The sequence below is a fragment of the Melanerpes formicivorus genome, unplaced genomic scaffold, assembly GCF_026170545.1.
Source record: "Melanerpes formicivorus ecotype bairdi unplaced genomic scaffold, bMelFor1.0.p_v2 SCAF_20, whole genome shotgun sequence".
Classification (NCBI taxonomy): Eukaryota; Metazoa; Chordata; class Aves; order Piciformes; family Picidae; genus Melanerpes; species Melanerpes formicivorus.
The window spans coordinates 1,148,261-1,172,548 of NW_027142372.1; the positions used below are offsets into that span (position 1 = coordinate 1,148,261).

Consider the following 24,288-nt stretch of genomic DNA (forward strand, 5'->3'; position numbering starts at 1 on the left):
GTTCAAGTAGTATGTGTGGCTCATTCTTTCATAACAGTATGTTTATTGCACCGGGTAAGGAAATCCAGAGTAAACTCTTATGCCTGAAGTGCAGTTACTAATGTTGTGGCTTGGGTTTTACCTGCAGGCAGGCACATACATTTCCTAGGCTGCTCTGCTCTGCAGTAGGCTTGCAGCTATACAGTTTCTCTTCCTCTGTAGCTGAAGCTAGCCAGTAATTTGATCTGCATAAGATGCCACTTAAGAGGGAGGAAGAGAAGAAAATAATGAACAGTAGAGCAAAACTGCAGGGACCACTGAGGGCAGAAGAGCTGAGCTAAGGTGAATTCTTATGCAGGGGAAGCAGATGTTGGGAGATGTGTAAAAGGCAGGCTGAAAACTCACCTACTTGGCTAGTACTTGAAAGACTGTCATATAGAGCATGTAAGAACTGTGCTCCACCTGCTTGTCATGTGTAGAAGCAGTAGACTGAGCTTTTTTCCTTTCCTCAGATGCCCGTTTTAACAAACCCTTTAGAAAACCTTTACCTCTGACCACATTACTGCTGGGCTCAGAGATGGTGGAGAGGGGTGACTGACAGATGAATGGTCAGAGAGATGACAAAATGGAATATCTGTGGAGAGGGGTGACTGACAGATGAATGGTCAGAGAGATGACAAAATGGAATATCTCGTGGAATATCCCTTTAAGAAGGGCAAAGAGAACACTGATGTGACAACAGGAAGCCCTTATGGAGGGCAAAATTTCCACACTGCCTACCAATGTTTATTCCTTTCTCATTTAGTAAACACTAATGCTGTTGATGAGACAATGTGAATCAGATGAAGGTGTTTGAATCAAAAATATTTAAACCTCCCCTTCCTGAGGAAACAGGTACACTGTAAAGACCACCCTGAGAAGATCCTCAACCAGTGTAGCATTCCAACCACTCATTGAAAAATCCTTACCAGGATAATAATAAACAACCAGGTTGGAAGAGACTTTCAAGATCATCGTGTCCAACCCATCAACCAATCCAACCCACCTAAACAACTAAACCATGGCACCAAGCACCCCATCAAGTCTCCTCCTGAACCCCCAGAATACTTATGTGCAAGTGTCATTTCTGTTGGTATCAGAAGACAACAATTCTCTTTGTCCGTATGCATAAGCATGACAAAGCTGATGAGGTTAGTTCTGTAGGATGGCAATGTTTGTACAAATGGCAGGTGATGTTTCAGGGGGGCTTTAGTGCTGTATCATTGCAACAGCTGAGTTACAGCTCTCTGGCCCCACACTGGTAGGTCTCATAGGGTAAGTCCATTGTAAACTGTCGGTGTTTGGCTCTGTTGCCCACTTTAGGAGGTTCACCTGAGTTGAAGTGTGTATAGAGGTAGCTGATCTGATTTACCCTTAGTCACACAAGGAATTCAGCACTGATTCAGAAAAAAAAACCATGCAGAAAAACCTGTTTTTTCTAACAAAAAAACTGTTCAGATCATGTTCTTGGGCACAGTGGTCAGTTATCTCTAGCAGAGCAGGTTCCAGATGAAGATGAGGAAATTTCCATTTGTTACATGGAACTGCAAGTCAAAATACTAAATTCTGAGGCTGCTTATTTTGATCTGTGGTTTTGTAACCATGTGATTTGTCTGGGATTTTGATGTGTGTAATAAGATACGCTCCTGACTTACCTTAGATAAATAATTTTTCTTCCATACTGAAGCCAAGGCAAGAGCAAAGTTCAGGATAGTTGTTTTATGGCTTTAAGAGTCATATGCTTGTCTTAATTGCCATTGTACTTTTTCATGACTAATTTGTCTGTAAGGGTGCAGCTGACCTCTTTATTTTTGCATTTAGTTAATGCTGTGTGGAGTCAAATTTGAACAAGTGTTCTCATCTCCTCTTAGTATCCTCCCCATTTAAATGACTGTTGATGGGTATCTTTAAATGCTATCTATCAGTAATGTGTTTTGGAATTCAGGTTTATTTATAGAAGGAAGTATGAAAAGCAATGAGCCTTTGAGAAGTTACACTCTCTGTTCCTGTGCTTCAGCATTCTGTATAATTTTAAATGCAAAAGAAAACTTCAGAAAGCAAAAGCAATGAAATACCTTGACATGAAACCGTAGAGATCTGGGTCTCTGAGATGCTGCTGGTGCTGGGTGTACCAGTGCAGGGAACACTTTTATATTCCTTGTAATAAAACCCTTAGCAGTGGTGTTTTGACCTCATCATTTTGGAAGTGACCATCCTCTGACGAGCTGTGCAAAAGAGAGTTCTACAAGATGCTGGGTTGTGTGCTTCCTGTGAATTCACGTAACTAACTTGGCGCTGTCAGAAGTCATTCAGAGTCTGATGTTAAACATGCATCAAGCATAAGAAAGGTTGGAATAGTTTGCTTTGCATAAAATATATAAAATAGAAGAAAATACATTATATATAGCTCCAAATTGCATCCAGATCTTTTCTACTTGTAATATTACATGTTTTCCATGACTCATGGAGATACCTCTGAGGGAGCTTACTTGGGGTCTGCAGCATTCAGTTGCTATTATACTCCCTGGTTCTACAACACAGCAAATGTGTGTCATCTGTTGTTACAATCAGTGTTGAATACTGAGTATAATTACTTAAATTGTGAAGATGGGATAGGGTCAGCAGTTTGTTGAGAAATCTGTGGCTTTGGAGTTTGTTCCATGTTCTGTAATGTATTGGTGTGTGTTTAGCTTATGTTTCCTAAATTTCTGCCATTTGAAAACCAGAAACTATAGGGGTTTTGCTCATCTGTGCTTTGAACAATTGCAGTTAATGGATGTCAATGAATTTGTTTGTTTGTTTTTGTTTCCCCTCAGTCACCCAGCATGGGCACCCTCATGGGGGTGTATTTACCATGCATGCAGAATATATTTGGGGTTATTCTCTTCCTTCGGCTGACCTGGATGGTAGGAATGGCTGGAGTTCTTCAGTCCTTCCTGATTGTGCTACTTTGCTGCTGCTGTGTAAGTATATAGGTAAAGTAATGCCTGTGACATAACCTCTGTGAAACTGTTGAGAAAACTGGAGAGGCTGCATTACAGACACATGTATAAAGAAAAGCCATCTTTGTGCCAGACACTTCGGCTGTGTCTGTAGCCTTGTGATTTCTTTTTTAAACTTTCCTTTATCCTTCTGTTTTCAGTAGTATTTCTAAACTTGTAAGCTGTATCTAGTGTAGATACAGTCTTAAAAATGATGTTTGTTCAGCAAACAGCTGTTTTGTGTGCTCGTCCCAGGTCACAGCTGCCTAGATCACTCGCTGGCCTAGCCTTTTTTGGTTGTTAGCTCTGTGGAAATAGGGACACCTGCACTCTTCTATCTTGCTTTGTCTTTTGGCACCCATTGTTTGACCTGATAAAGTCATCTGTCAAGCAAATATGTCTTAACATCATGATGATTAAACTCATCCTACCCTTGTTTTCTTTCACATAATGACCCGCTGAGGCAAAATAAATAGAAATATTGTATTGTGTAGGCAGTAGCAGCTTTGCTCCACCAAGAGATGAGTTATCTTTAAAAACTGCTATGATACAATTGCTTCCTTTTCCTTGTTTTCTCCAGACTATGCTGACAACCATATCAATGAGTGCTATTGCCACAAATGGTGTTGTTCCAGGTATGTGTAGTAAGCAAACCTCTCACTTTTGTTTAAAAAACAACAAAAGAGTTGCAGTGAGCTGTTAATATGGCTTTATTCCAGATAAATTTGCTTGAGCCAGGATACAAAGTCTGAATTCATATGTAGTGTCTGTCTGTATCCAGTATGTCTTCTTAGCATCAATTATGCTAAAGATTAATTTATTTGGTTTATAGTTGCCCTTGTGCTAACAAAAAGATACTTCAATAGAACCCCCCCCAAAAATCAGACACACCAGCACCAGAACAAGAGGACACAGTCTCAAGCTGCACCAGGGGAGGTTTAGGTTGGATGTTAGGAAGAAGTTCTTCATAGAAAGAGAGTGATTGCCCACTGGAATGTGCTGCCCAGGGAGGTGGTGGAGTCACCATCACTGGAGGTGTATAGGAAGAGACTGGATGGCATGCTTGGTGCCGTGGTTTAGTTGATTAGATGGTGTTGGATGATAGGTTGGACTTGATGATCTCAAAGGTCTTGCTGTGGGTTTTTTATATTTATAACAGTAAACAAATAAATAATTTTACTCTTTGTTCTTGTTGTTTTGTTTTGTAGCTGGTGGGTCCTATTTCATGATTTCCAGGTCATTAGGCCCTGAGTTTGGTGGAGCTGTTGGGCTGTGCTTTTACTTGGGAACAACATTTGCAGGAGCAATGTATATCCTTGGTGCCATTGAGATTCTATTGGTGAGTAGTACTGCAGTCGTCCTAGTTTTATGACAAATAGCATGTGGAAATTCCCCAGTGTTCTTGCCCCACGTGTAAGCACAGAAGGTCTCCGGAGTCTCAGTGTCCAGTTCTGTACCACAAGTGCTTAGCCATAGTGAAAACATAAATGGAGTGTGATTTAGTCAAAGGCACATGCTCATCATTGATGAAGCTGGCTTAGTCATACTACTGACATAGAATGGGCTTTTCCTATAACTGAAGATTCCTGATGAAGAACATGTTACAGATCAGAAGGTGATGCACATTTGTAGTATAAATACGAGATCACTACAGTAACATGGACAGAATTCTCTTCCTGTGTTCTTTCAGCTGGCTTTCTTCTTTTTTTTTAGACATACATTGTGCCACAAGCAGCAATTTTTCATCCCTCCGGCGCCCATGATGCGTCCAGTGCTATGCTAAACAACATGAGGGTATATGGGACTGTATTCCTCATCCTGATGGCAGTGGTGGTTTTTGTAGGTGTCAAATACGTGAACAAATTTGCTTCCCTCTTCTTGGCCTGCGTAGTGATATCCATACTGTCCATTTATGCTGGAGCTATCAAGTCCATCTTTGATCCACCTGAATTTCCGTGAGTAATACTTCTGGATGGGGAAATAGCTTTGACTACAGGTCTGGAAGGTGGAGTTCTGTGGAAATTACTTAAAACCTGTGCCTAATATGTTGTCATAGCTACCTTTTTTGTGAGTTACTTCAGATTTTTTTCAGCTGTATATAGTGACCATGATAGTCTGCCACATGCAGAGCTCATGGAACAGAAGTTTCTTAGGCTAAAATGAATGCATTATTGTGTTCTTAAAGTGTTTGGTAGAATGAAACTTTGTGGGTGTGTAGATTGGTGGAGGCTGACACTTCTGTTTCCTGCAAAGATAATCTGGTGTCTTGGCCTATGGCTGTGGAGTTAAATTTTAGCAAGAATTTTGCTGGGTTGTTTACAGCAGATTGCAGGAAGCAATTTGGCAAGTCCAGTTTCCCCAGACCAGTCAGAGATGATGTGCTGCCTTTGTGGTTGGAAAGTCTGGTGGTGTGATGCAGCTGCTTGCTGAGAAACAGGGCATCTCTTCGGAATGTGGGAGGCAATGGGGGGGCCATGCTGAGACTCCAGTGAAACTTCCCTAGTCTGAAAGCAGAGGTTGCATAGGAGGAGCTGTGCTCTGCACACAACATGTGCTCCCTGGCATGTTGGCAGCTAGACATGTTTCTTAAACTGGGAGCTGTAGCAGCAATGTGGAGATGTGTGCTTCACCAGAAAGGCAAACAGCATTTCCTGATACTGCTGACAAGAGGGGAATAGAAATAGAGGAGTTGAGTCTGCATAGTCAGTCACATCTGAAAATGTTGTGACCATAACTAAGAACTTGCAACCCTCAAGTGCTCCCTTTAGACATTTAGGGCCCAATGATTATAATGTTTTACAGCAGTGGCAGGTTTACAGCAGTAAAAATAAAACAATGTTTCTGTCTCCCCCTCATTATCTCTTGGACTGTTCTCGAATGTTCTGCCTATCTTTCTCTTTTCTTCCTTGAGCTGTGTTCCTTTTACTTTTGGTGAAGTAACTAGATACTGTATTTATTTTTCATTCTGGAGAGGAAGACACTTCTGGAGTTACAGAAAAGTCTGAAAACCCAACAGGAAAGGACCTGTCTCTTTCCTGGCCTTGGTGATTTATAAGATGTGTGAAACTATTAAACGAATTAAAATGGAAGAAACAATATATTTTTCAGTATTTTTTTCCTGTCAGTGTTTTCTGGCACTGGGAAGGGAATTTGAATGGCAGCAGTCTGTGAGGTTTAATTCCCATGTGTTGTGGAACCGTCTTTGGGGAAGTGGATTACAATTCTTCAGCGCTGGAATAAACCACACTTGTGGTTAGGTGAAACAGAGCAGGCACTAGAGGATTTTAATGATTGTTCACAGCATATTATGACAATAAGAACATTGGCTTGTTGTGATTGACATTTATGTTCCTGATTCTGAAGATGAAAAGTCAGAGTCATTTCAGTACTGGTGTACAGAAACTGGGAGAGTGGGATTCCAAATACCTGTAGATACTTACAGTACCTAGTAATTGGACTGCCAGTTTGTCCTGCTGCCAGCATCTTTTTGAAACTGAGAAGTGATGTAGCAGGCTAGAGCAACTTAAGGTCTCCATGGTATGAAAGAAGAATTACGGGGAAGGGTGACTTTTGCTTGCTTGGTTCCTTCTAACATTGGTTTCAATGTTTCCCATCAGGATTTGCATGTTGGGCAACAGGACTTTGTCAAGAGATCAGTTTGACGTTTGTGCAAAAACAGTTGTTAAGGATAACATTACTGTGGCCTCTAAGCTTTGGGAGCTCTTCTGCCACACCACCAACTTGACCACTGAGAACTGTGATGAATATTTCCTATATAACAACGTCTCAGAGATAGCAGGAATTCCAGGAGCTGCTAGTGGCATTTTAAAAGGTACGACAGCATAGGGGTTTTTCTATTAAAGAGGAGGCATGCTGAGCAGTTGAAATGGGTTGAACTGTTCCCTGCTGGTTCAGAAAGGACTGAAGAAATGTAATTACAGTGAAGCAAATGATCTTTAGTAAAGAAACCCAAGTCTTACAATCTTTAAAAAGAGCAGGGGCACTTTTGTCCTGATATGGTACTTGTCTGCTGTAAAATTGATTGAATTTGCCTTGTACATCTCACAATTTCAGCAGGAAGTCAGCTCCAATTATAAGCTGTACTAATATGAGCAAGTTGTTAGTTTTTCAAAGCTCTTTGTCACTATGACTCTCCGTTTTAGACAGGTTAAGATCATGTCCTGAAAGATAAGAGTACTTGTATAAAAACAGTGTACCTTTTCTTTGCCTGCTCCTGATTATAATATCCTTGCAAAGCTCCTTTTTGAAAGGAGCTCCAGAGAACAGCTGCTCAGTGCCTGTTCTCACAGAATGCAGAGGTCTGGTTTCTGAAATGGACTCAATGTTTATTGGTGACATTTCAAATGGCAGCTGTTTAATTTTGTCATTCTTTCACTATCTAAAGAACAAATCTGTTTTCAGCAAGCTGGCCAGTTTTGGGTTTTCTGAGCTCCTGCCTGTGGGTATGGTGGTTCACTGAAAATAGTCATGATACTTCTGTGGGTTAAAACAGGTGTGAAGGTAAAATAAGGTTAAGTTTAGTAATGATACAGGATAAAAAGCACTTAGACTTCTGCAGGCTATCCATACATATTTATTGGCTTTGTTACAGGTTCCCTTAAAAGCATGCAGCGTAAATTTTCATTCACGTAACGTGTAGGTCTTAATGTGTGTTGATCACTGCATGTGTAGTCTTCAGTTTTGGACCCATGATGATGAGAACAGGTTTGAACCAAAATATGCTTTTCTTTTTTCTGTGGTGTGATAATAACATTGAAGAGAACTTATGGAGCAATTATTTGGAGAAAGGAGAGATCCTGGAGAAAGCACACCACCCATCTGTTGATGTGGCAGGCCAGAAGAGCAACCTTCACCTCTATGTGCTTTCAGATATAGCTACTTCATTCATGGTGCTGGTGGGCATCTTCTTCCCTTCAGTGACTGGTGAGAATACTGGGATTGAAGGGGCATCTTGGGTCTCTTGAGCTTTCCTCTCCTCCATGATCTTATATCCAAAATGTATTTTCAGGTATCATGGCTGGCTCAAACAGATCAGGGGACCTCAAAGATGCACAGAAATCCATCCCTGTTGGAACAATTCTTGCTATTGTCACCACATCGCTAGTCTGTATCCTTTAAAAATGAGCAGAGTCCTGGCACGTTGTGACTCGGATGAATGGCTGTGTGTGATTTGTGGGCTGGTTTTGGGTGACTGTATGATCAGTATGAGTAAGATTGGTTCCTTTTTTCCTCACTGACCAGTCCTATTCTCTTGCATTTCCATTGCTTTTCTTGGCTACGCAGTGATCTGTAGCTTTTCAGGGTGGTGGAGTACAGATAAACATTTTTATTTGGAATGCCATGGACTATCAAGATGAGGGAAGGCTTTAATTAGGGGGAATCATACATTTCATTGTCTTTTTTATTAAAGAAGAAAAACAACAACAACAAAACCCCACAAAACAAAAACAAACAAACCAACCAACCACATTTTAGTTGAGTGATGTCAAGGAGTATAGGCTTTCCTGAATGTTGCAAGACAAATGTGAGTTAGAAATTCCATGAGGTATTCCCCATGTGTGGGTTTTTGGGGAGGTTTGTGTGTAGAGTCAGCTGCTCACTGGTACCAATGACATTATGTATTTACTTTGAAGTCAGTGAAACAAGATCATCTTGCATCCGCTTACAGAACTGGATTGCTGGGTTTTTTCCCTCTTGGATTTGAACACCTTTGTCTGGATTGATCCTTCTCCATGATTCTTACACACATTCCCACGTGGCAGGTGTGGAAGCATTACACACACAGTGCTCAGCAGTGAGCTTCACTGCCTGTTTCCACTGAGACTGGAGTGCTTAACTTGCAGAATATGAGGCAGTTCCTCATACCAGATTTCTGGGTGCTGAGTCTGTGAACAGCCTTTGTCCTAGTTGCAGTTTGTGGATTTCATGTGTGGTTAAACTCTTGAGGGCTTAGGACCACAGGAGCTTTGATTAGGAAAGACTGTCTTCCTCTTGTGTCCTGCTAGAGAAGAGGTAAAGCCAAGGTCTTTCAGCTTCATCTAGCTGTTGGTGTCCTAAACTACAATTTACCAACATAGGAAATTGGGGGGGGGGGGGAGGGGAATTATTTGTGATTGCATGGACTTAAAAGCTTGTTTTTAAGAGCTTTCTGAATAATTCCCACCCAAAGGGCAGGTGGCCAAGATGGTGACTCCTTGAAATTCTGCTGTTTCAAACCTGTTTTCTGTCAAAAATTGCCAAGCTGTAAAGCAGGATCCCGACTCACTTGTCCCAGCTCCTTGGAAGCACAGCCTTTTCCAGATGTTGCTTTGGGAACTGACTCTGTGTTAGGAAGCCTGCAATTCCTAAGAATGTAATAAATAATACAGCAGGTCACAGATGTAACCCCAGCTTCAGCGTTGAAGTATTTGCAGCTCAAACCTGATTTTGTGGTGGGTAACTTTATATGTAGATATTCCTACGCCACCCAGTGGAAGGTTTACACCAAAATTCACCCTAACAATTCTATGATTCTATGAAATTCTCAGGATTATCAATCTTCCCCCTTTAATACCCTTTGTACTTTACAATTGGATTTGTGGGATAGAGTTTGGGATTTAACCCTTCATGTAAATGTAAATCACAAGATCAGAAACCTCACTGAAATGCACAATCCAAAATCCTTCTGAAGTATTTTATACCCCCCAGCATGGAAATAGTACAACTTCATAAAATCAATAAGGTTGGAAAAGACCTCAGAGATCATCAAGTCCAACCTATCACCCAACACCTCATGACTAACTAAACCATGGCTTCAAGTGCCATGTCCAGTTCTTTTTTGGGCACCTCCAGGAACAGTGAATCCACCATCTCCCTGGGCAGCACATTCCAATGGCCAGTAACTCTTTCTGTGAAGAACTTTCTTCTCATTTCATAACTCAATATTCAAAGACTTGGTGATGTGAATGCCATGAATGAGAAAGGGCAAGGTGATCATTTGCTGTGTATGTTCAAAATAGCTTCAGACACAAGAGGAGGAGAGAGAAAAGATATTTTAATACCAGTTTCTGTTCTACACCAGCTGATTAAATCAACATATCCTATGAAATTACTTCCTTTGAAGTTATATCCTTTAAAAATTATCTTTTGTGATAAAATGGAACTTAGAGAAGTAACTGTCACTGTGGTGTTAGATGGTGTGTATCAGTAGTGAGATTATCAGTTTACTCACCAGCTTCACCATGTACTTCTGGAAACACCGCAGTGTGAATGCTGTAGGACAGAGGCACAGACTGAATGTTCCACAATACTTTCTCTGATGGTTGTCATCTGCCTATTCAAGCCTGTTTCCTTAGCACTCCCTGTACTCCAGACTTCAGTTGTGTTTTACTGTTTGGAGCCTGCATAGAAGGTGTGGTCCTGAGAGATAAGTAAGTTTTACAGCTTCAGTGCTCTCCTTTCTTTTTTTCCTTGGTGGGGAAGATAGGTTCTTTCCTATCTCTCCCTCTTTGTTTGTTTGTTTGTTTTATTTTCATTTTTGCTTTATTTCTGGGTGCCTTTTAAGCCATGTTTGTATGTAAATAAATTGTAAACAATGCCTTGGGAATCTTTCTGCAATTGGATATTTTCTGGCATGGCTCCCTCAGATACTCCATTGAGTCTCTTAATTTCTCCACCCCACCCCTCCCAAATATATTCTCTTATGTTGACATAGACTTTCCAGATCCCTAGCAGAAACTACAGTGAACTCTAGATTTCTACACTCTTCCTCCTGAGAGAAGCAAGAAGCAAAACAACAAAATCTTTTTTCCCCCTTTTTTTTTCCAGCCATCTTCTCCACATGAACCTTTTTTCCCCTTATTTTTTCCTGAATTCAGAATTACTCTTTGGAAACTCTCTTCTGTCTTTCTTACATTTGCTGACCACAGTCCCCTTAGTCAACAGCCAGTGCTTTCCCTGACCTATACCAAAGAAAAATGTGGAGACGGGCAGATAGCCCACATTGATACCTCCATATGTTGCATTGCTCGTAGTGATACTCACAGTATCACTTGCATAGAAACCCGGTTAGACATCTGTAACTGGATAAAGCTTGGTATTGGGTTATCTCCACCCTCAGATTATTAGCTCTCAGATGTTTCTGTCTGTAAAACCACTAGCAGTGTTCCCAGCACCAGTGTTTGCCAGTGCTTTTTCTGACCACTTTCTTCACACTGATGGACTTTTTTCCAGTGGACAAGCAATGAGAGGCTTATGAATATAATTGTCTGGGAGGAAAAAAAAAATGAATCAACAAGTCAAACTAACCAACCAAACTAGAAAACCCCAAAGTCTTTAGCTGAGTTTTCTGATACTGGAATTGTTTGGGCTATTTTAAGCATTATTTTGTTTGTTTGAGTGTTTGGATTTTTTTGTTTTGTATTTGTTGTTAAGAACTGCATCTTTTCAGGTGAAAGTAGAAAATGATATTGTGATCATAGCATAATCAGGAGTGTTTGAATTGTTGCCATTGGGCTGCTGACACTTCCTGTGTTAAAAATAACTCACATTGTTTGTTACTTTTATATTTTATAATCAAGTAAATCTATTCAAATGACATCTTAGAACACTGGGTGAACAAAGTGTGAGTTTCAAGATGCTCCTTTGACTGTCTGTTGGTTGCTCTCTGCAGGTATGGTGATGCAGTGAACAAGAACCTGGTGGTTGGCACCCTTTCGTGGCCCTCGCCATGGGTCATTGTGATAGGATCCTTTTTCTCCACCTGCGGAGCGGGTTTGCAGAGCCTCACTGGCGCGCCCCGGCTGCTGCAGGCCATAGCAAAGGACAACATCATCCCTTTCCTCTGGGTCCGTACATGTTAGAAACAAAGCAAATCCCCCGCAAAAGGCATTCTGTATTGAGTAACTAACCAGCTATTTCACTTGATGCTCTTGGAAATCAGATCTAGCTTGCCTAGTTTGCAAGTATTGAAGCAAAGGCTGATACTACTTTTTTTTAATGCTTTGCTTTCTTTGGTTACTAACCAGGAATGTTTTGAAGGGGTTTGAATAGACACTTATGGTAATTTTTATGAAGAAGTCTTAACATCAATTCAGTGAAGCACAAAAAGCCATTAGAATAATTTGTTTCCTTGCTCTAGGGAAAAGAATACAGGAAAATTGCTACTAGGTTTTTAAATGTGGTTTTTTTGCCATGACAATATGAAATCCTTAGAAGCTATGCTTAATGTTTCTCTTTCTTCAGATTTTTGGTCATGGAAAAGCCAATGGGGAACCGACATGGGCTCTTCTGTTAACAGCATTAATTGCTGAGCTGGGAATCCTGATTGCTTCTCTTGACATGGTGGCTCCAATTCTTTCAATGTAAGAAATAGAGCAGTTACTATTTAAGGGGAGGGGGAGGGGAAAGAAAAAGTGATACTCTTGAGTTTTGCTAATTTGATTGCTTTTCAGAACCATATTTTAAACCAGTAATGCAAATTACTGGAGCCAGAGTTCCACTGTTATTATTTCTATGAATTCTCTGACTTCAGGCTCTGCATACAAATCTGTTTCTGCTCTGGAGTATTCTGTGAATAAATATGGTTATAGTATATCTGTATTGTTACTGTGTATGGGAAAATGTTACTTTCATTTCAGAGTGAAGGCCATGTTGATGTTATGGGTAGGTCTAACTCTATCCAGTCAAAAAAACTGTTCAAACTCCTTAGTTCTGGCTAATAAAAACCAGAGGGATAGTGACACATGGCAGAGCAGCTGTATTTTGACTGTAAATCGTGTGACTGTAGTATGTGCCAGAATCTATAAATGTGTGTGCTAAAAGATTTTCTGCTTTTTTGCTCCTGCAGGTTTTTCTTGATGTGTTACCTCTTTGTTAATCTAGCATGTGCAGTACAAACACTTCTTAGAACTCCAAACTGGCGGCCCCGATTTAAGTACTATCACTGGTAAGCAGAAAGCAGCTGTAACCTACAACTCCTGCAACATGTCTGTGGGGGATTGTGGGTGTGTTTCATGTCTGTGGATACCAGTTCTAGACAACAGTACATCAATGTAATATTCGTAGTGGACCAGAACCAGATATTTTTATGGCGTGAGAGTTTCATTCCAGCAACTGTCAGGGACTGGGGAGATCCACTGGAAGCTTTATTTTCACAGCTGGTACAGAATAGGCACTGCAATGAAAAAAGAACAGCAGAATAATTAACTGTTTTTAAGCTTTTCTACCCCAGTACTTACTAATTTAATCTTTGCTTTTTGTTTTAGGGCCCTCTCATTTTTAGGCATGAGTATTTGCCTGGCGCTGATGTTCATTTCATCTTGGTATTATGCTTTGGTAGCTATGCTTATTGCAGGAATGATTTACAAGTACATTGAGTACCAAGGGTAGGTATTAACTGGGTAGAAAAGGGCAGGAGAGATTTTTGTGAATTATTTCTAGCTGTCATATTAGGAAAAGTAACTCTCCAGGGACAGGACTTAGTGTTTCCCTTATTAGTTCACTTTTTTTGTTGTTTTACTTGTGTCAGTGCCAAACAACAGCTCCTGAAGTGCTTTGTTGTTAAGCCTCTAAATGCATTTGGTAAAATTTGAGTAACAGGAAGCAGAAACCCTGGTTGAGATCTGTCCTTCTGCTGTCTATCTCACGTAATTACTTCAGGCCCAGAACTCCTGAAGGCAGCCAGTTTATGTGGTGCAAAGGTCTGTCTAGAACAGTCCCTGAAAAGCTGACTCTGCAGGTCATTCTTACCAGATAGAGTGCTCAGGCTGCAGAATGGTTGTATAACCTAATTTTAACAAATCAACTACTGAAGTTTCTGTTGTGTCTTCCAGCTTGGGAAGTGTTCTCTGCAGTGGGGTGTTGATTGCAAATTAAATAGGGTGGAGGTGGTATGGTGTACATTTGACTGAAACATTTGCCTTTCTCATGTGATATATGTATAAGTATCACACATATACATATACAAATGATAAATGTGCATGTGTGGCATGCTATGAATAACATTACTAAACTTATAGGGTAAGGATTTCTCTATAGCATGACTGTAAGTGTGCAACTAAATGCTCATGCAACCCTAGCCTTGTTGGCTAAAGTGTGTATTCTCCACAGTGCAGAGAAGGAATGGGGTGATGGTATCCGAGGCCTTTCGCTCAGCGCAGCAAGATACGCCTTACTGAGGCTGGAGGAGGGCCCACCACACACGAAGAACTGGAGGTACTCATTGTAGACTAAGAAAATGCACTGTCATGATTATCTACTGACACTTAGGGAATTAAACTGGACTGCAGACAAGGTGCTGTACTTAAAACAGCTGACAAAACAATGCAGCGGAATTCTCTGTCTTTCAAATCTGCTTTGTATCAAGAGAAATAAAATATCAACTAGACTCCCTCTGGTGTGCAAGATGCAGAAAAGATGTGCTGTTCCAGAGTTCAGATTCAAGCACAACTGATAGGAGGAGAGAGGCAGATATTCAGCAGTGCCTTTTTTAAAAAGACTTACTGAAAAACACATTTGCCTTTTATTTTCTCCAGGCCTCAGTTGCTGGTGCTTCTGAAACTTGATGAAGATCTGCATGTAAAATACCCCAGACTGTTAACGTTTGCATCCCAGCTGAAAGCTGGCAAAGGTTTGACTATCATAGGATCAGTGATACAAGGGAATTTCTTGGAAACTTATGGAGAAGCCCAGGCTGCTGAACAGGTCGGTGTCTTAAATTGCTTAAGTGAAAAGGGGTGAGTGGGCAGGTAACTTAGAAGCTTCATAATCATACATGGGAAAAAGGCCTATCAGTAAAGCTTCCTTGAAATACAGGCCTGGCCAGGTAATACTACAGCTCTTCAGGAAAGGGCCTGCAAATGTGTTTCAGCTGCCACTCATGGCTTTGGAAATATAAGATCAATACTTGCATGTTGTGTAAACAGTTATGCTGCATACATCTGTCCTCATTTATAAGAAATAATCACCATGGAAGTTGATGTGTGCTGGTTAACAGAGGGAAGAGGACTAGTGAATTTTCTGAACATAATAAGAAACATTTCAGTAACTGTCAGTTACCACAAACTTAGCCAATGTGCTGTCCCCTTCAGTGGGGATATAAATTTATTACACTAAGCATTGAAGGATGGTACTAACAATTAAGTAATAAATCATTTCATCTTCCTTACTGTGTGAACATGACATCACAGCTCTGTTTATATCTGTGTAATGTCAGCCAGCACATCACTTTTTGTTCCCTAGGGGCATTTTTTGTACAGGAAAACTATTATAAAAGGGAAACTAATCCATAGATCTGTGTGCTGAACAAGTTTGTTTAGTTTTTAAACAAATAAAGGATATGGTATTCCTGACAGGTATATGGAGTTGGATGCTTGTATTTGTAAATTGACTACAGCACCACAGCATGTTCCAGAGAAATCTGAAACTGGAAATCTGAATGAAGTTAGTTTACCTTGGGTTTAAAATGGTGGTTTAGGATTAGAAAATGGAAAGTTAGATAGTAACACAGATATCACTAACTACTGCTGTTAAAAACAGATTATAACACAAACCAGAAAGCTCTTATCTTAATCTGTTGGGAATAATTATGTTTGGAAGGGAACTATGTGTTTGGTAAATAAGTATTGTTCACTGTCAGTGGGTATTTTCTCTTCTATTGTAGTAAGGCGAATGGATGAGCAGAACTTTGAATGTGTTTTACCTGTGGACATGTGAACCAGGAATGTACACTATAATCACATGATGGAGAAACACTTAAGAGTTACTTTTGGTTGTGAGATTTCCTCTTGTCTGTCTTGCAGACTATTAAGAATATGATGGACATTGAGAAGGTGAAAGGATTTTGTCAAGTAGTTGTAGCCAATAAAGTTCGAGAAGGAATTGCCCACTTGATCCAGTCCTGTGGACTAGGTGGCATGAAACATAACACTGTGGTTTTGGGATGGCCTTACGGCTGGAGACAAAGTGAAGATCCAAGGTCATGGAAGACCTTCATAGGTGAGCTTTAAAGGTTCTTTGTGATTAAACACGGTGAACAGAGATCTTTATTATATACAGGGGGTTTTAACAGAATCCTTGTGAAATTGGTTTGGGTTTTTAGTTAGTTTTGTCTAGAGTTGCTTGTGAAATAGATGATTTCCCTTAACACTGGTATTTGTTTGGAATACCAATCTTTATAAGTAGAAGACCTGTGAAAGCTCTTCAAAGATTAATCTAGCAGCTAAAGTGCATCAGTCTAATGAATGCTTGCAGAATTACAGACTTGTGAGAGACTGTTTTTATGGCAAACTATAAATTACTTCCTAGATAATGTCTGTCTTCACAGGTCCTAACCTGTCCATCTCTCTTCACTACTGGAGCTAATGCACTTCTTGCATAAATCCCTGCCTTTCCCCTGTGACCCAATTACTTAACTCTGTCAAATTAGAGCACAGTAGATGCTTTCTCCTCATCCTTAGCTTTGAAGATTGCTGCTTTTATTTCTAACCTGAAGCAGAGCTTTTGTTGTGTAATTCTGCTTTATCCTAACCTGTCTATCCAAGCCTTGCTGTACACACTTTTCTTAATGTAAGCAGTAACTTCCACGGTTTGCTGACATTTTCTCAGTGAGTAACTCCTGTTGTTCCTTTAAGCCATAGTTCACTCTTGCAGAACTGGAAGTAACTGTGTGTTCTTCCCCATTTTGGCAGGTACTGTTCGTTGCACAACTGCAGCTCATTTAGCTCTGCTGGTTCCCAAAAATGTGTCTTTCTACCCCAGCAACCACGAGCGTTACAACGAAGGCAACATTGACGTCTGGTGGATCGTGCATGATGGAGGCATGTTGATGTTGCTTCCTTTTCTTCTCAAGCAGCACAAAGTAAGGAGCTAGCCAAAGAATGTTTGTCACCCAACTACATCTGTGTGCATTAGTATAAAGAAACAAGGTGCGACAGTAGAGCCTGATGAACGAGAGTGAATATATTGAACAGTTTCTGTTTTGTACAGCAAAATATTATTAGTTCAAACACTGAGAGCTTGTTTCCTCACCAGGTTTGGAGAAAATGCAAAATGAGGATTTTTACTGTAGCTCAGATGGATGATAACAGCATTCAGATGAAGAAGGACTTGGCTACTTTTCTCTATCAACTCCGAATAGAGGCAGAGGTAGAAGTGGTAGAAATGGTAAGGGATTTGAGCTGGGTTTCACTTCATGGTGCAGTTGGTGCTATTGGGTTATGGCCTGAGTATAAGCACAATTTTTTTTTTTCTTATTTTGACAGCACAATAGTGATATTTCAGCATATACTTACGAGAGAACTCTTATGATGGAGCAGAGATCTCAGATGCTGAGACAGATGAGGCTGACAAAAACAGAAAGGGAAAGGGAGGTATGTCATTTGTGGTTGATTGCTATGAGCTGCTGAGGTGGATGGCACAAAGTGCCTTCCTAGTACTGTTTTATATAGCTGTTCCCTAAAATATAACTCCTGTATTCCCAAGGTGTGAGGTGTGCAGGAGTACTTTTAGTGTAGCTTTATTTCCCAGAATTGTCTGTAGTCATTGAATAGCCTGTCTGTACCTACAAAGCTGTGCTAAAAATGACTAGGTTGGGGAGGAAGCTATGGCAGTATATGTGCTGTAGAAATTATTTGTATTCCCCTCTTCCATGTAAATGATGCTCAGAGACTTGAGGATTTAAGTCTTAACCCTGCCCTGACCTTTTTACGTGATGTCCAGGGTTTGCCTCAATTTATCATATATCTTACTTTCCTACTGAGGATTTCATTCCACTTTGGTCTGTTGGGACATGTAACAGTGAAAGGTGCAGATGATTTAATTTTTTCTGCATGTGTTTGTCTAACTTTTGTCAGCTTCGAGTCAGCCCTGTTCATTGTTTCAGACTGTGTATAGAATCATAACATTGTTGGAAAAGGCCTCTAAGATCATCAAGTGTGAATCAGTCAACACCACGATGGCCATTAAACTATGTCCACAAGTGTCACCTCTACACGTTTGGTTTTTTAACACTTCCAGGGACAGACTGCCTCTCTGGGCAGTCTGTTCTAATGCCTGGTCCCTCATGATGTGTGCTTGACTGCCTTTTTCATCATGTATAGATACAGACCTCCGTTAGTCCAAATTCTGTGTGGCTTACACCCATCAGAGCTGTTTAAAGTCTATTTCATATGATAAATTATTGGCTGTATTGGATGCCTTAAAGGCTGATTTGACTACAGAATAGAGGATAAAATGGAACAAAAAGTCTTTCATTGCTTAAATAGAACTAGTGAATGCAAAATCAAGTCTCTTGAGTTCACCTTGTTCATGTTTAGGCTCAGCTGGTAAAGGACAGACATTCAATAGCACGTCTGGAGAGCCTCTACTCAGATGAAGAAGATGAAGGGGACCCAGTTCCTGAGAACATCCAGATGACCTGGACAAAAGAGAAGTGTGACGCTGAGAAGCGGAACCGGGGCAGTGCTGTGGGAAGCTTTAGAGATCTCATCAGCATTAAGCCGTGAGTCTTGCCTAAGTCAACAGCTTGCCCCTCCGCAAACTCTGGATGTGCTGTGCTTTCCTTTGTCTCCTAATCCTTTTTTTCAGGCTTGCGTAATAAACATTGAGACCTGAGTGCTGGGAAGTCAGCAGTTAACCCCCTGAGAATTCTCCAACTAATTGGGTACACAGCCCTCAGTATTTTACTTGGTGTAGCCAAATTCTAAATTGGAGCTGTTAAATCCTGTTGTGACTTCCCTTACGTCTCTCAAGTACCTCAAGAAAACACATAATTCAAACCGAGGCTCAAAATTTCACTGACCAAATCAGAATTAGAAACAGGACTAATTGAACTGTCTGATGTATAGTGCAGATGTTTGACGCAGCAAGGAAGAGGCGATGGCGATGAGTGGCTGTGGACAGAGGATGAGTGTGATAAAACCCTTCAGGACAGATTTGCTGTTGCAGAAGCGCTGACAACAGCATTATGTTGCCACGTGCCCCTTTTGACAGCTGAAAGTAAAGCTCTCTTGGCTTTGCAGAAAAATGTCCAAATCTCTGTCACCCCTTTGGTGCACCACATCTTACACGAAGAATTTGCTCACTCAAGGTTTGCATACTTGGCAAAGATTGAGATTTTTCTTCTTAATAGATCAGTGAGAATTCCAATCCAATTTGGGCTGCATTATACTATAGAAGTTCTACTGAATTTGGTATTAACTACCTGTACTTTTTCCTCTTCCATGCTTTCAGAGAGTGGGAAAACTTGTAAGTTTGTTACTTAACTTAGAAGTACATTAAGATGGTTGAAAGGGAAGACTTCATTTTCTCAACAAGAAGCAGAAAGCTCTGTGTAATTATGGAAGAAAAGAAAAGGAATTATATTTGAGCAGTCTTAGTAATGTTTTTAAAGCGAGCAAGATTGGCCACTTAAGCTAAGTATCATTATAAATAGCACATAACAAACTACAAGAGTTGTCCAGACAAGAACTAAGTTAGGATAGAAAACAATTACAGGTCTGAACCTATTTTCTTAAGCAGGGTATGACACAAGAAGTGGGAAATATTACTCATTCAGAGAAGCTCTCATTCCCCAACACTGCTATGATGTTGTTTCTGGCAGTTTCTGAGTGCTAAACAAACCCTTTCTTAGAGCCTGCACTGTCAAGTCACTGAGGAGACGCCAGTTTTAAAAGCCACTTTAGAGAATACCAAACCTTTAGTTTCCAATTTCTTTCCCAAAACTAGAAGTAGTTAATAACAGTGTAGTTTCTGGTGCTGGTTTCTTCTTCACTTCCTGTAAACACAATCTGGCCTCTGTGTTGTCCCTGACTTTCTGAAGCTGACGTGGTGAAGGCAGCGGATGTGTTTGCTCTGAATTAAATAAGAACATGAAATAACAGTGAGGAAACTCACAGGGCGTGAATTATGCTGTTAGTGTAATAAACATCCTTCTTACCATTACATCTATTTTCTGTCTGTATAAAATACTTTGCAAAGCTAAATCTTACAAAGAGCAGCAAGGTTGCTGAAGACTTTATCACTCATAACACGTAAAATTGATTTAACAAAACTACAGATTCCTACTTGATTCCTTTCTACTGATACTTAGTTTTGATATATTAAAATGAAGAAGAGAAAGCAACAAGTGGAAAATCCTCAAAGCTGCAAATAGATTTTCCCTTTGATAAATCTATTTCTGTGCTGCTTTTCCTTTTATGTTTCCAAAATAAAGGTCAATTTCCTCCAGGAAGGAAACATTCTCTGGCTGAAAATCCCTGAAGGACACTTCTGTTCCTGCAGGACTTTGTGTTATTTTGTGACAATATATTCTGAATAATTCATCCTGTTACCTCTCTTAGCCTGGATTATTGAGGAGCAGATGCTTATGATACCATGCTGTGTCTATTCCTTCTCTCCCAGAACTTTTGAACCAACTGGCTACTCACATTGAGGTGTTAAAGATACTTGGGCCACAAGTGTTATGTTGTTAATAACCAGGGAGAGAGGTTGATTAGTGTCCAGCTGAAGGGAAGGTTAAAATCCTTACTGTACACCTGCAGAAAGCCCTGTAAGAGAACCAGGTTTTCTCTGGAGCGGTCAGTTGCTGTTTACGATGGAGACGAGTATACCTCATGGGAAGTGTGGACTGAGTGCAGCAGTGCTGGTCCTCTGCTTGATTCTGATGGGTCTCTGAAAAGGAGTTTTTCAGTATCGAGTCCAGAGAGATGTGTGCTCTGTGCTGCCATGGCAGTCAGAGGATCCAGAGCAGGCTGCCTGAAGGAAAGGCTCTGCAGTCACAAGTGTCCACAGTCCAAGAGCATGTCTCTCTGTGCAAATGCCTTTTAACTTCTTATGCAAGACAGACTAAATAATCTTTGTTAAAACATTCTTCCTGAAGAGCAATATAACTTCACAAACTGAAGGCTAGACTCCAAGGAATCTTAAAACCAATGGACTTGCAGTACCTAAACAACTCTGAAATCTCTTCTGTGTCTTTATCATGAATTTTGGAAAAAATGTGCTGTGTGTTGTGTTAACATTTAACAAAGTGTTTGGAAGCTGTAAGGTGTGCTTCTAAAGGCCTTTTGAGTAATTCAGCTTTTAGAGGCATGTTTCTAACAGTAAATCCAAATGTGCTTCTCTTGCAGGAACCAGTCTAATGTCCGAAGAATGCACACAGCAGTGAAGCTAAATGAAGTTATTGTAAATAGATCCCATGATGCCAGACTTGTTCTCCTCAATATGCCTGGTCCTCCGAAGAATACTGATGGTGATGAAAACTGTATCCTTTCAGGAAAGGCCTGGTCTACATAGAAGAACTTTCTTTAGTCTGTGCTCTTTTTTTCTACAAACACTCTCAAGCTGTAGTGTATGACAGCGTGTCTACTGAGTGGAAGGTTCTGGCTTGTGGCTCTTGGGTAACAGTTGCTTATAGCAAAAGTTGTCAGCGGCTACTCTGGGAGCCTCTTATTTTATTAATTTATTTAACTAAATTCTCAAGAGTGGAGGTAGCAGCTTCTTAAAGTGGCATTCACAGCAGGCAGTGCTCTGTCTGCACTGGAATGAACAGGAATTCCTGAAGGAGTGAAGGTAATTCAGGAACAGCTCCTACTCATAGACATTGCAGTTTGGGACCTTAGCTCTCAGCACAATGCTCTTCTAAGACTGACATTCAGACCCATGCTATTTAGACACTTAGAGGGATGCTTGCACTGTGTCCCTAAGCAAGGCCAGAGCTGTGGGTTATTATCTGGTGAGTGTGTTGGTGTGGCAATTCTCTGTCCACAGCTGCTCTTCAGCCTTGGTTTGTACCATTAAATTAGCAAGCCTTTCACTGGCTCACACCAATGTATGTTGGAAGTCACAAATCACAGACAGGATTGTTTTCTCCTAAGTTAACAGTGGTGGTAATGTCTGCTTCACGGTAGTGTGCTGGCCCAAGAAAGGATAAACGCTTCTCTTAGCATATGGGGTTTTTATCCATAGCTACTACAGCTTAGGAGAGATCTGAAAATTGAGGTTATGGGTGAGGATGCTTATCCCTTCACCTTTCCCTGGAGAGGCTGAGCCATTCTGACTGAAAACCACTCCATATTTGTGGAAAGCAGCCAGGAGGGACTGTGTGTAACCTGGTGCCACCAGCATCACTGACAGACTCAGATTTGAACAGTGGCAGGTTTGATTTAGAGAAAACTGAAACTTGCTCTGTCCTACATGAGGGTAGCCCCTGGTCTCATCTCACAGAGGGTGCCCCTGCAGCCTTCCTGTTACCAAAACCTTGCCCTATAAACCTAAACCAGAGGGTAATCACTATGCATTTTGGTTTCAACATTTCTTTTGGCCTTGACTTAACTGAAACAGACATGGAGTTTCTTGAAGTCTTGACTGAGGGTCTGGAGAGAGTACTACTTGTTAGAGGTGGAGGCCGAGAAGTCATCACAATTTACTCCTGATTTAGGATGAGCTTCTAATGCTGGTCTGCATTAACCTTCTTGACGATAACAGACATTCCAGTTGTAAATGGAGAAGAAAAAAAAAGGTTTTTTTGCCTAACTTTTTCCTCACCCAGTCCTATTCATTGTCCTTCCATTTGCAACATACATATCGTTTGGGATTGCAGTAGTGTTACACCACCAATTAGCAAACATTCTTCATCGCGAAGCTGCCACGTTACTCAGTTTCTGCTTTGGTACTCCAGCGTTTGTGCATGTAGCTAATACTAAACCTCTTTTTAGTCAGCACTGCTGTGTGCAGTACTTTTAGTAACTGTATGTAAAGTTAGGACATGAAAGCCGGTTACTGTAAAAAGATTTTCAAAGCTTTTTATATTAGGTTTGGGGGTTAGAATCACATTACATAGCAGCTAGTTTCTGCTGAAGTTCAGCCAGAAAGCGTTTTCTAAGAGCACACTAAATTGTAAGAGGACTGAAAACAAGCTTCGTTTTTCTGGGTTTATTTCCAGAACTAAACTCTCAGTATTGGGTAAGAATTTATACTTTTAATACATTTATTGATAGAGATTTAAATAAATTATGTTGATATAGTTGAAATTATGTATGTAGCTTGCTACAAACTGTATTGCTTCTGAGACTTGAGGTTCCGTGAGGCCAGATCCCTATTTATTTTTGTATTTATTTGTCAGAAATATTGGATATGCAGATGCAGACTGTTTACAATAAGAGATCTCACCACAAATTTGGAGTCATTAGTGGATTGAAGGACTGGTCCTGTGCAGTTCTTCTATGCTTTGAATTTCTTGCAGACCATCCATCAAAGTACATTGAGCATGTTGGAGTCCCATCTGTAGAGCCAGGTGCTATGCTGCACACACAGCGATGGGATTGCACTTGCACAAGTACAGGGGACCTGCTGCTTCGTTATATGCTTTATACCCTTAGAGGAAAAAGAAGAAAAGAAGACCCATATTAACCAATAAGTCTCTGGAGAGTTTACCAAGCCCATTAAGTTGTACTTTATGTACAGAACATTCGTATTTTTTCAATAAAATGTTGCATACACTTTGAACCTGTTCTCTGCTTTGTCTGCTGTGGTGAAGTCTGTAGGGAAGCACCATCTGCACTTCCCTGCTGTGAGCTCACCACAGCCTATCAGCACCAGTGTGTGAGGGGAGGATGGTGGGGTTGTGTTGGTGCTCACTCCACTGGCGCATATACTGCATAGTAGAGGTGTCAGCTCAGTCTTTGAAGCAGCCTGGAGGTGTGCTCAAGTAAGTAAAGGCTCTGGAGTTCCTACCATTTGTATTAGCCAGGTGGACCTTCAAACCTGTGGACTATGGAACACACAGGCTGGTAACCTCCCCCCTGATTTCTGGCTGTCTGGGAAAGCACTAATCCTGTCTGAGGGTCGTGTGTGAGCTCACCTCTGTGGGGTGCATTTGCAGTACAGGAAAAAAGGTAGAGATGGACACATTTCTGACCCGTGTGCTCATGGAGTTGCTATACGGGTTGCATCAATCCCCTGGTGCCAGTACTCCTGCTTGTTTCACTGCTAACAGCATGGCCAATTTGTGTAAGAGACAGAAACACGAGGAACTGTCCTCCAGGCTTTTGTCTTGGGTAACATAATTTTAAAATGCTTTTTTTACTGAGAGTTTTATAATGGGAGGCTAAAATCTTTCTCCTGCAAAATGGAACCTGCCTGGTGGGAGCAGGATGGTTTTGGTGTGTGCAACATCAACAGCCAGGAAACACCTTTAGGGTGCTCTCTACTGGGTATTTATTGTTTGTTTGTTGGGGTTTTTTTAAAGTCTGCAGTTTGTTCTGGGGATTTTTGTTTGTTTGTTTGTTTT

At 40.8% G+C, this 24,288-nt stretch overlaps 1 protein-coding gene across 3 annotated transcripts in view; it reads left to right on the top strand.

Moving 5' to 3' along the window:
• Positions 1-23,504, top strand: part of SLC12A4 (solute carrier family 12 member 4) — a 48,024-nt gene extending 24,520 nt beyond the window's left edge. For all 3 annotated transcript variants that reach the window (XM_068150492.1, XM_068150494.1, XM_068150493.1), the window contains exons 4-24: positions 2,835-2,981; positions 3,580-3,634; positions 4,208-4,338; positions 4,713-4,954; positions 6,617-6,831; positions 7,779-7,943; positions 8,029-8,127; positions 10,372-10,429; positions 11,671-11,845; positions 12,243-12,361; positions 12,847-12,945; positions 13,265-13,384; positions 14,109-14,213; positions 14,534-14,702; positions 15,800-15,995; positions 16,688-16,857; positions 17,031-17,162; positions 17,261-17,368; positions 18,314-18,498; positions 21,128-21,261; positions 22,341-23,504. In XM_068150492.1, coding sequence (XP_068006593.1) covers positions 2,835-2,981; positions 3,580-3,634; positions 4,208-4,338; positions 4,713-4,954; positions 6,617-6,831; positions 7,779-7,943; positions 8,029-8,127; positions 10,372-10,429; positions 11,671-11,845; positions 12,243-12,361; positions 12,847-12,945; positions 13,265-13,384; positions 14,109-14,213; positions 14,534-14,702; positions 15,800-15,995; positions 16,688-16,857; positions 17,031-17,162; positions 17,261-17,368; positions 18,314-18,498; positions 21,128-21,261; positions 22,341-22,432 — 2,916 coding nt within the window. In that variant the 3' untranslated portion in view covers positions 22,433-23,504. The remainder of the gene's footprint in view (positions 1-2,834; positions 2,982-3,579; positions 3,635-4,207; positions 4,339-4,712; positions 4,955-6,616; positions 6,832-7,778; positions 7,944-8,028; positions 8,128-10,371; positions 10,430-11,670; positions 11,846-12,242; positions 12,362-12,846; positions 12,946-13,264; positions 13,385-14,108; positions 14,214-14,533; positions 14,703-15,799; positions 15,996-16,687; positions 16,858-17,030; positions 17,163-17,260; positions 17,369-18,313; positions 18,499-21,127; positions 21,262-22,340) is intronic.
• Positions 23,505-24,288: the final 784 nt, after the last annotated feature.